The sequence below is a fragment of the Otolemur garnettii genome, unplaced genomic scaffold, assembly GCF_000181295.1.
Source record: "Otolemur garnettii isolate 467f Iridium unplaced genomic scaffold, OtoGar3 scaffold00143, whole genome shotgun sequence".
Taxonomy (NCBI): Eukaryota; Metazoa; Chordata; class Mammalia; order Primates; family Galagidae; genus Otolemur; species Otolemur garnettii.
The window spans coordinates 2,826,000-2,837,539 of record NW_003852538.1 but is presented as its reverse complement, the minus strand read 5'-3'; the positions used below and the strand labels follow the sequence as shown (position 1 = coordinate 2,837,539).

Here is an 11,540-nt window from a genome sequence, read left to right as displayed (position 1 = left end):
GCATCTTCCCACTGTCTGACAGTGAACTTTCATGCTAATCCTCATGTTTGATCAGTATCTTTACACACTTCTAATTTTCCCATTTCCGTCCGACCTTCCAAAGGTAAATGTTTACTTTTTTTCTGAAGACTGTTCTAGCAATCCTGTGGAAGGGTGACTTCATTCTAATAGTGAGATCATTAAAATAACAACTCACTGCTTTCACTCATGATTTCATAACCTATGTAGATGTATTCAAGAACAACATAAGGAAAAATGAAGTATGAAGACAAATAATACAGTACCATTCAGAATCACGATATACATATCACTTCCAGGAAATAAAAATAATAGATTACAATAAACAATTTAGATGGAAAACACAACTTTATTTTTTTGTAAAGACAGAGTCTCACTTTGTTGCCCTCTGTAGAGTGCTGTAACATCACAGCTCACAGCAACCTCAGACTCTTGGGCTTAAATGATTCTCTTGCCTCAGCCTCCCCAGTAGCTGGAACTACAGGCGTCCACCACAGTGCCTGGCTATTTTTAGAGACAAGGTCTCGCTCTGCCTCAGGCTGGTATTGAACCGATGATCTCAGGCAATCCACCTGCCTCAGCCTCCCAAGTGCTGGGATTACAGGTGTGAACCACCTCAGTGCATCACTGTATTAGATATCAATGTTTTACATACAATATACATAAGTGAAAGCATATATTTTCATAATATGTGATTATGTGTTAAAATACAGTAAGATGAAAATTTAAAGAAAAATGTTTCTGAAACTATAACTGTTTATGTTTTTGGTAACCTTATTAGATCTTGCTGTGGGAACATTTTCTTGAATGTATGTATGTATATTGAGCACTTAAATTTCCCTTATAACAGCAAGACAGTAGGGAAAAATAATGTTTATTTATTCCTATATTTCATCTTATTTAAAATAAAAGTTTTACAGCTATTTAAAACATGCTTAAAATAACATCAATTAATAGCATGTGAGAAAGGAGAAAAACAAAATATGAACACACTTGACCATTTAAACCTAAATGGATGTTACATAAAAGATGGTAATTGACTTTTTCTCCTGCTCAGTGGAAAACAGATAAAAGGAAGTGGTTTCACAGTGTAGCATGAAGGATATAGATTGGATTCAAGAAATAGCTTTCTGACAGTAAATTGAAATAAGTCACTATCTTACTTGAAGATATTTAGAAGGAGAATAGGATCTCATGTTTCCCTGCTCTCTGAGGTCTGACCCTACCTAGGCAGTGGTTTGATGACCTGTCCAAGCCCCTCCCTTCCAGCCCTATAATTATATAATTCTATGGAGGCTGTTTCTTCTCTCATCCCTTAAAGAGAGAGTCGGTTACAGCGAAGATAGCAAGAAAGTGGCTTTAAAAATAAAGCATGCATTTTAGTATTTGGCATACTGTTCTCTTGGGGCTTATAATTATATTTTAATTACATTTGGAGTTATAAAATTATACCATTTAAAGCAGCTAAGATTAGAAACAAATGTAGTAATTATATAGGAGACGGAATTAGACTATTTAGAAACTATGCTACACTACACCTAATTTGATAGAGGCGATTATAATTCTTCTATCTTCTCTTTCTAATTTCTCTTTATTCACCTTTTTATAAGCGCTCAAGCCAGAAGTTAAGCTGCTAAACTATTGTCTGAATCCAGATAGTACCTCAGGGGAGAAGGTACATTTTACCTGATTTGTTAGACACCCAAATAATTGCTTCTGAAGACACATGGCTTCTATTTCCCACCACGATAGTTAATGGGATGTGCCACAGGTAACTGCAAAATAAAAGAGAAACTTTAAAACAAAAAAATATCAAACATTTCCCATGCATTTTCTATGTCATATTTATTCTTCTTTTTAGGGAAACTTAAAAAAACTTCCCAGTCATAAAAATAAGGAATCAGTAAGGAAGATGAATTTGTTCTTTTAAAGCCACTAAGAAGACGTAGCCTCCAAGAGTTTTAACTTTAGTGCAAAAACAGTACTGCCAACAAAACAGTTATCTTGAAAGAAAAACAGATCTGTCTTTGCCTTTTGCATTCAAAATAATAAGTAACTAATATCTATAAATATGAATCACGTTGTATATTGATTAAAATCTACAAATAACTCCTTTCTATTTGGTGCTGTGTTAGACTGAAACATGTTTCAGTGGCTTCACGTATTCCCATTCAAATATTCTCTTTATTTATTGTCTAATTATTCTGCAGGTCACTATTAACACACTTTACAGACAGGTTAACGGAAATACCTAAAGCAAAAAAGAGAGAAGAGTAAAACTAGTCAGGTTCCCCTAAAATCCAGATCAGTATAAAGAATACTGTGGTAAACCCTTAACACTCTGCTTCCCAAATGGAATTTCCATACTGTTGTATCAAAGCATCATCCACCAACATGAGTCCCAGCTTCCAAAGAGAAGCAATTTCTGGCATTTACCTTTCTATAGGGTAAAACTGAGTGCTGTACTTGTACATGAAGTATCAATTTAGTCTCAAGTGAGTAACCATAAAATACGCTGGATGGTTTTACAAGTAAGTCCAATCACTAGATTTTGTTTCCATCATTGACATACAGTAAGTTTATTTTCATCCATCATTGCACCATTAGCAACAGCCAAAAATTTCAGTAATGGAAGAATATTTTTTTAATTTAGAAATGTAAGAAGAGATACTACATGAGCTCAATAATGATGAGAGTGAATAAAGAATTGAAGATTTTTTCTGGAAAGTTGCTGGGGCAAATGAAGATTGCATTAAATATGTCTTTAGCAGGGAGAGGAAATATGGCAGATGGAACGTGATTATTTAATCATTTCATGTTTTGTATCACAATGAACAGAACTCAGTAAAGAATCCAAATGGAGATTGGAAAAAGTTTTACACCAAATGCTATTTACAGCACTGCATGTCAAAACAATAAGTTTAAAATTCTAAATTTTGAATTATCTGTTGTTATTAATAAGAAAAACATCTTTTAGCACCAACTCTGTGGAGACGCTATTCTACACTAATACCAACTCTGTGGAGACGCTATTCTACACTAATACCGGACTCCACACAATCAGTCAGGAAATAAAAAACTTATAGTAATCAAACCTACATTGATTCTTCAGATAATAGGTGGTGAACAGCAGCCCAAGCCTCCCAGAGAAGACTAAGAATATACCTTAAATATTTGATGACATATTTACCGTGGAAGATCTACAAATGATGGATCTCTTTTGGCTAACTGGAATAATTAGTTAAGGGATAACACTGTCCTACTCTGGCTCTGATTCTCAAGCTTGCTTGGAAGTTCATTCTGTATACCTTGATCTTGGAAGAACCTGCAGACAGGAGGCACTTCATAAATTACTGTTAAATTTGATTGAACGTGCTTGGGTTAAAGCAAAATAAAAAGGCACCAAATCAAACTGTAGGTGAGACAGAGATTACCTTTATAAACTTGACTTTTCAGTGTACGTCATCCACATTGATTTGGAAAGGATAAATATGTCTTTTGTGCAGTAGGATCATAGAATGTTCGTGGAATTTTGTTTGCACTTAATAGAAACAAACATATTTTTTCATGTGTTTAAATTGTATTCTTCTAAAAACCTTTAGATTATGATAAAGTTGGTATGTTTCAATATTTAAGATTTAGAACATGTCTCTGAAGTACAGGAAAGAGATTCACACAAATATCTGCGTTCACACAGATAACTCTCAATGTCAGGTATGACATCACACAGCTGTTCAGATGCAAGTTAAATATCAGACTTAGATATAAACATTGAGGCATAGTGTAAAACTTCTTAAAGCTAGACTTCTATATGTCTCCTAAGAACGGTTTTGTATTCTATTCTATATTTGTGCATTTGTGTATGTATACATACACAAAACCTAAATCCACAACTCATCAAAAAACAGTTAAAAGTCACGAGTTACCACGCACATCTGGAATATGTATTCACTTCCCAACAGCAGTGCTGTCCATACTACAAGTCATTGTTCATAATTTTCCAAGTAAATTTATTTGGTCTTTTCATAAATTTCATTCTTAAATCAAATAAGGCACAATTATTATGTTGTTTTGTGATGACAACTTAAAAGCGTAAAAGATACTAAACACAGTTGAGTGAGAAGCCCGGTCTGGGACGCTGCAAAGAACCTCAGACTGTCATAGGTTGTGTCTGGAAGGAGACTGTGAGAGTTTGTGAAATCAGATTGGGTTCTAATCTAATGCTTAGGTGTAACTTCAATTTTAGTCTCTCATTTTAAACATTAAAAAAGTAAAAAGAAAAAAAATGCATTTTAAAAGAACCCCAGGACGTTTTCTCTTTAATAGTTCCTGAGACTACATTTCCTCATTAGTAGTGTGAATTTTTATAATAAAGAAAATTTATACTAATTACACAGAGGCAGAAAAGAATAGGTCCAAATTAACTTGGTTGATAAATCTTTAAAAAAAATAGTATTGTGTCAATGAAGCATTAGTGTGGACTTTATTAAAATCTGTTCAGATATTGCTATCATCAGGTCAGTAGGAGAAGTTAGGAACAACTGTGGAGGGAAATGTAATTCCCTGCAGCACAGAACTTGGAGGTTTCTCAGTGTAGAAGAAAACATTACTTAACATTGCGACACATTAACTTCATAAAGAAAAGAAAAAAGCAATCTCACAAATTAGCAATCTCCCCTGTATCAAAATTCTAACATTTATCTTACACTCTTTTACATACCAGCTAACTGTATGTGATTATTTAGTTATGAAAGATCTTTCTTTTCTAGGCTGTAACACGACTATTACATACAAAAACACAGTTACTGGGTACATTAAAAATGCTCTAGGCACATTGTATTGTTGACACTCTGGTGTCCCTCAGAAAAATGAAGACAAAGAATTGATCATCCTGGCTCAGAAAATATCCACAATTCACAGGATTTCTGGTATTGATGGGCAGTAGGATTTATTCCATCAACTGTTTGCTTTCTAACAAAGATCTAGGCAGGCTACATACAAAAGCCAGATCAAACTGGCATTGACACTTTGACCAAAATCGTTACAGTGAAGCCAGTGATCAGTAATACAAATCTGAAATACTAAATCTTCAACTGCAAGCTCTATTATTTAAAAATAAATAGGAAATCATTTTCGAGACTATTAGGATGCCCTGTAATATCTTAATATTTTATATGTCAAGTTCTCAGGGTTCAAAATCATCCGTATGCTTTTATAACTCGGGCAGAAGCAAAGCAGTGGAGATGCCGCAGACGGCCGCTGAGACAGCCTGGGAGAAACGCTTCATGTGAAGAGACAGCCGGGTGGCGGGTACATCTGATGTATGTTATAGGTTGGCAGAATATTTTTGTTCAAAATTTGTTCTGTCATCCGTGTGTCCTTTATGTTTTTCTGCCTCAGTGATGCTTGTGTCAGACTGATCATTCTCAAAGGCCTGCCCTGAATCTCTCCAGCTTTGCCACAGTCAAGCAGTTTTTATGTACTTCCTGGCAAGGCCAGGTTGATCCCTAAGCATGTTTAGCCTGGGGCCAGACGGTGGATGGTTAGAAGCAGCACTCGGCAGCTGGAGCGAATCCAGGCTGAGCAAAGAAGCTCACGGTCAGAGTCAGCCCCGCGCAGTGGTAACAGGTGGCCGGGGAACACTGCATTCCGTCGGCCCAGGCAGCAGGACGCACCGCAAAGGGCGTGTGTGCGGGTGGTGTGGACTGCGTGCAGAGAAGGAGATTCTGGACCCTGCTTTCCTGAGTCAAACTCGAAAGCTAGTCACCAGAAACATTCATGAATCCTAAATTACTTCTCTGGATAGCAAGTCTTGGAGTTTGCCTTCTTGGGAACAATTTCCATTCTTCCTACAGATAACAAAGTAAACTAATGTATGTTCCACATTTCCTAGATACAGAGGATGATAAAATCAGACGCCTAATTTTCTCAGGTAATGGGAGATGGCTCAAGTAACCTAATGCCAACAACCCGTTTATTTGTTAGAGTTAACCTGTCCCCCTCCCTGTCCCCCAACCCTTGTCCAACCTCTTACCAGGGCATCTTATAGGAAATGAAACTGACTAATTTAAGTTCTATTATCTTTCCTTGGCTCAGCTTTTAATGAGACACTAAATAGTCAGAAATCATTAAGTAGAAAAGAAAAAAAAAATCCTACAAGCTGAGTTATGAGTAATTAAATAAGAGTTTCAATAGGAAGTTAAAAAATATCTACTAGAGAGATTTTAAGTATGCTGTCTGTTCAGTAGTTTGAAACCCTCAAAATGAGGGAGGGAGAACATATTTTTGATACTTGGTGGCACTGATACTTACATCATTTTAAGTTATTTGTTTTAAGTTTCTTTGACTCAGACATTATTTAGTTTAGATTTTTGTTTGGCTTAATTAGTTTTTCTGGATTATTAGCTTCTTTCCTCATTTGTTTTATAAATCTCACAGCTTGCTCAATTCCATTTAACTCACTGCAGCACAACTTTCTTGAGTTTAATTCAAGAAACATTCATGAGGAAAAGTAAAAAATCACATCTTATTTTTTAAATCACCAGGATAATTAAAACTTCTGTCTTTCTAAACAAATAAGCTTGGTATGTGGTCCCCGTACAAATAAAAGCTATCCAGAAAACGGGAGTGATGGGAGAACCAAAATTCAAACAGCAAGTGTGAGGAAAGAAATGAGAGTGACCCTTCGCTTAACACTGGAATTGTATTGTCAAGGCTATTTGAAACTCAAAGCGAGATGTCAGAACGCAGCCACCTTGTCACGTAAAGGAGAGTCGTACCTGCTGTTTCGAAGTTCAAGTGCTTTAGTCTTAGCACCGATGTCGTAAATAAAATGTTGTTGGGTGATTATTACTTTGTTGGTGGTGGTTGTGTTTCCCAAGATGGTGATCACAGGATAACCCATCTGGAGGGTCCACTGATCCATAACTGCTTGGATATTTACATATTTTCCATTTCTTTTTAAAGCCTTTATAACAAAAATTGTACAAATTAGTTTTATAGGCCTGGATTATAAACATAATTAACATTAAGCCAATTTCATTTTCCCCTTTACAATTAACTTAAATATGAAAATATTTGCAGTCAGTACAATGTGCTGGGAAAATTAATAGTTCTGCCTGAAGTCAGGCTTCATGTATATACACAGGGTATACAGAAAAACACAAAAAGGTAAATTGTCTTCACATTGAAGTTTTCACATAATAGAAAAAATATATATTTTATTGCTAAAGAAATTCTTGCAGCATTATGAATCTTCAGTATGTTTAGTGTCACATTTAAATATCTGTAATTCATACAGAGGGTGCCAAAAATGTATACACTATCTAAGAAAAGATAAAGCTGTATTAAATTAAATTCATAATACTCAAGTCACATTTCATTTCTACAATTACAAGAGGTGCTTAACGTGACTTGTATTCATCTTTTGTTATCAGGATATATTGAAGTATTACATTTTTAATATGGATATTTTTTCCTTTCTTAAAATGTATATTCAATTTTTGGTGCCCTCTTTATATAGAGAAAAATTAAAACCTTGATACTTCATTCTTTAATGAATAGCTTATAAGACATTAAAATTATATTTCAGAACTATTTTCCTGTTTGAAATCAGGTTTCTGTTAGTGTGACTTACTGTTTAAGTAATTTTAAACCCCATTATCTTTAGAATACATAATATTAAGCACAAAACAAAAACAATATGAGGAAGTGGGAAATACAAAAGTAAAAACCAACTGTCAGTGTCAATGTAAGTTATGAATGTCTTACTAACTCAATTCAAGTAGAGGTTTTCGATATTTGAGCTTCTAATACTTTACCTCTGATAATGTATTCCAGAGATCATTTCTGGCTGCATTGCCATACTTGTGAATGGTTAAATAATCCTGCAAGAATTTAAAATTATAATTACAATTTAAAGATTAAACGATCACCAGTAAACACACTCATTTTCACTTCAGTTGACGACTTTCATCTGTTGGAACTGCACTAACATAAAGAGAGAGACATGCAAGATGAAAGATCTCATTCTGAAATCTCCCAAAGAGCCCTAACCACAGCGCACCTCCCAGTTCGCATCAAACAACGTTAGACTCCTAAAGGTCATGCATTTCTCCCACATTTCCAGGGTCAAAGGTCTTCTAATTGAGTAACTTCAGTCAAAGAAACTACCTCTACAGTGAAAATATTTAAGAGAAACTTTTCAATCTGGCCTATGTGTTAAAGTTTTGAAGAAGAAATATTTTTTATCGAAGAAAGCAAGCAAGCCACTGATGTGTGCTGACACTCAGAGGGGCTGTTCTGCTGAGTCTTTTCTCCACAGTCTGTCTCCACTTCCTTGGCCTCTCTGCAAAGGACAGGCTGCCTATTACAAAGATGATAAGCACTTATTTTGGTGAGTTTAAACACACCGGCATAAGAAAAGGTAATTCCTAAGTTTATTTAATATTAGAACTTTCAATTTCTCATGTTCAAAAATTAGTGGCTAAATCTATACATCTTCTATCAAATTCACACCTGCTCCCTTCTAAGAAGGAAGGTTTGTCACACTGTCAATGTTAATTTACTGAGGGCTACATTTGCATTACTTTTTATCCTTAATTTCAAGGTGGAAAAATGAATAGAAAATACTGTTTTACATTGTAAAGCAAAGGGCCTCCCCCTTCACTCAAAACTCCATCATCTATACCTCATGTAAAAAGTAGACAAAATCCTAATTTACATCAAAGTACTGAACTAAAGAAAAATGCTGACTCCTTTTCGTACTTTTTGTAGTGGGCTACTTTGGGGATAATTAAAGTTGGGAAAGTGAATTTTCTGAAATATAAATCGTGGCACCTGTGACAGATCCAGCTTTTGCCAGCCGCTCACAGTGCAGTGAAAGGCACTCGCACCTAGAGATGGATGGGATGGCCAAGAGCGACTTAGCAGCCACAAACGCATCATTGCCATCAGGTGTCACGAATAATTTTGTTGAAAATATACTCTGAACAGGCATTGCGAATCCCAATTTGGCTTTGAACCTGGCATATGAGGCTTTTCTAACGGAAAACCAGGGACAGGCATTTAAATAGATTATTTCAAATTTAACTTTGAAAAATCATTCTTTATGCTTTTTTTAGCATTTAGATGAATAAATTTAGGAACAACTGGACTTTTGAAATATAATATATATAGTGATGCTATAATAAAAAGTATCAAAATTAGAACTATTTTCTACTGGGTGCTATTTAAGGACAGTGCTGCTGGAATAATGGGAAAGAGGGAATAAGGGAAACTATGAAGCAGAACTCCGGCCACAGTTTCCTTTCCATAGACACTAAACATCTTCCATAATATGCGTTTACCAACTTGAAGTTTTGATTTCCTCCCTAGTTCAGAATAAGGTTCAATTATCCATTTTGAAGAGGTCGGAATGGAAATTATCCAGCCTTATGAAGCAAGCCCAACTTGCCTGCCTCCCTACTTAAGGAAGATAACATATCTTTTTAACTCCTGGCAGGCCCAATATTCACAAATAGTTGGAATTTACTACATGTCAACCTTTTTTCAAATAAAAATGTTTCCATGGTCATTTTAGCCTCTCTTTTACATAAACCTATCTTGAATTAAGGAAATTTTGCTTTGTCATTGCAGAACTACAGGAAAACTTAAAAAACAGTGTGTTTTTAATAATCATTCATTCTAGAACACATACAGACCACAGGACATGTGCCAGACAACTTGTTAGGTGCTTGGGAAATAGTGGTAAAGAAAAGTTACCAGGGACACCTACACGTCCTGAGAAGTGATTTGTCTAGGAAGAATTCTGTGACTGAAATTGTCTAAGTCTTATTACAATAACCACTTGGCAAAATTAAGTCACATTCGGTTTGTGATTGAGTAAGAATATTTTAAGTTCCTTTCAAATCTATAAGTGAATGGATATAAAAGTGCTTGGAGATATGAATCTGAAATGGAAATCTTAAGTTTACTTTTATGTGCATAAAAGGCAATCAGTAGTAGATTTGACATCATGACATAAAATAGAAGAATGTTTTAACATTAACTTGACCAGAATTGTGGGTTCTCTACACAAGGTATTTTCAGAAATAGTAGAACTATTAAAAGGAATAAAACAAAAATTACCACTAGAACATTCTTAAGGGGCATCATGAATAATATAGACTGATTGGCAGTTAAAAGCTTATTAAGAAGAGTATAGTCCAATACATCATCTTCCCATGGGGGAGGCATCATAGCGCAGTGTTTTAAAATGCAACAATGGCAGTCTGACTGTCTTGCTTGAAATCCAAGGTCCCAAACTTCCTAGCTGTATGATCTTTAGTAAGTTGCTTAAACTCTCTGTGCCTACCTTCACATCTACAAGAAATGGAGATGATAAAAACTGTTGCAAATGGTTTTTCTGAGGATTAAATGATTCATTATATGTATAGGTCACTAGGAAAGTTTTGAGACGGACTGGGTTACGGTCCATTATTTCACTTCCAAGAAACACACTTGATACCGTCCTTTCTGATTCACCCATGCAAGTCTCTACGTGTTCAATTCATCAGTGTTGCCGGGAGGGCTTCATTGGTTTCCATCCATGCCGATTATACATTTCTTGATATTTTCATATTTCAAAACTTTCAGAATGACCAACATATCCAACAACACTAAGAGTGAAGAGTGCCTGGTAGGTGTTGGCTGTTATCTTTTTAATCATCTCAGGCTATAGAACTGGGTAACAGGAACAAAAACAACACTGACAATGGTAAAGAGCACTGGACGTGAAAACGGTAACATTTGCCTTATTTTAGCACTGTGTGTGTTGTTTTACAGTCACATCAACCTACACAATCACATTATGAGGAAGATATTATTACCTTCGGTTAATAAATACGAGCACTGGACTTCAGAGAGTTCCGACATCCAAACCCCACCCCTGTGCACACAGCTGCCTACCCCCCCTCCCACCTGAGAGAGGCTAGAGCTGCCATAAAGATAATCGAGAGCCGCAGACAAGACTGAACTCGCTTTCCCCCAATCAGCTCCTTCAAGTGACCCCAGTGATGGCCTGTCCACCCCCCTCCACTGAAGAGTCCTCTTGCTGATCCATGACCTGAATATTCCTCCAAGATGTTCCCTCCCCTTCCTGTTTGCCAACTGCTCGCAGCATCTTACCTGGAGACTATGATTCCCCTTTGAATCTCGTCCCTACCAGGAACCCAGACTACTTCGGATTGAATACACACACACGTGAATCCTTGCTGCACTCAGAATATAGTCTAAACACCTTAATGTGACTTCAAAACGTCCCTGATGGTCTGATCCCTCTGTACCTCTCTAATCCCATTTGACATGACTTGTTGCCCCCCATCTCAGTTTAGCCACTTTCCACATTTTGAAGAGACTAATGCATTTTCTACATGTAATTATCTACATAGTCTTTTCTCCTTGGCCTACTTAAATCTTAATGTAATTTCTAAAATTCAATTTTGATTCATTTCTTCCAGGAATCATTTCCTGCCCATTCTGAC

General features: G+C 36.0%; 1 protein-coding gene across 1 annotated transcript in view; it reads right to left on the bottom strand.

Annotated features, from left to right (window-relative positions):
• The window catches only part of TRHDE (thyrotropin releasing hormone degrading enzyme), a 422,821-nt gene that overhangs the window by 96,901 nt on the left and 314,380 nt on the right, over window positions 1–11,540 (bottom strand). The window contains exons 8-10 of the mRNA XM_012810852.2: window positions 7,839–7,904; window positions 6,798–6,985; window positions 1,705–1,793 (exon numbers count right to left, since the gene is read on the bottom strand). Coding sequence (XP_012666306.1) covers window positions 1,705–1,793; window positions 6,798–6,985; window positions 7,839–7,904 — 343 coding nt within the window. The remainder of the gene's footprint in view (window positions 1–1,704; window positions 1,794–6,797; window positions 6,986–7,838; window positions 7,905–11,540) is intronic.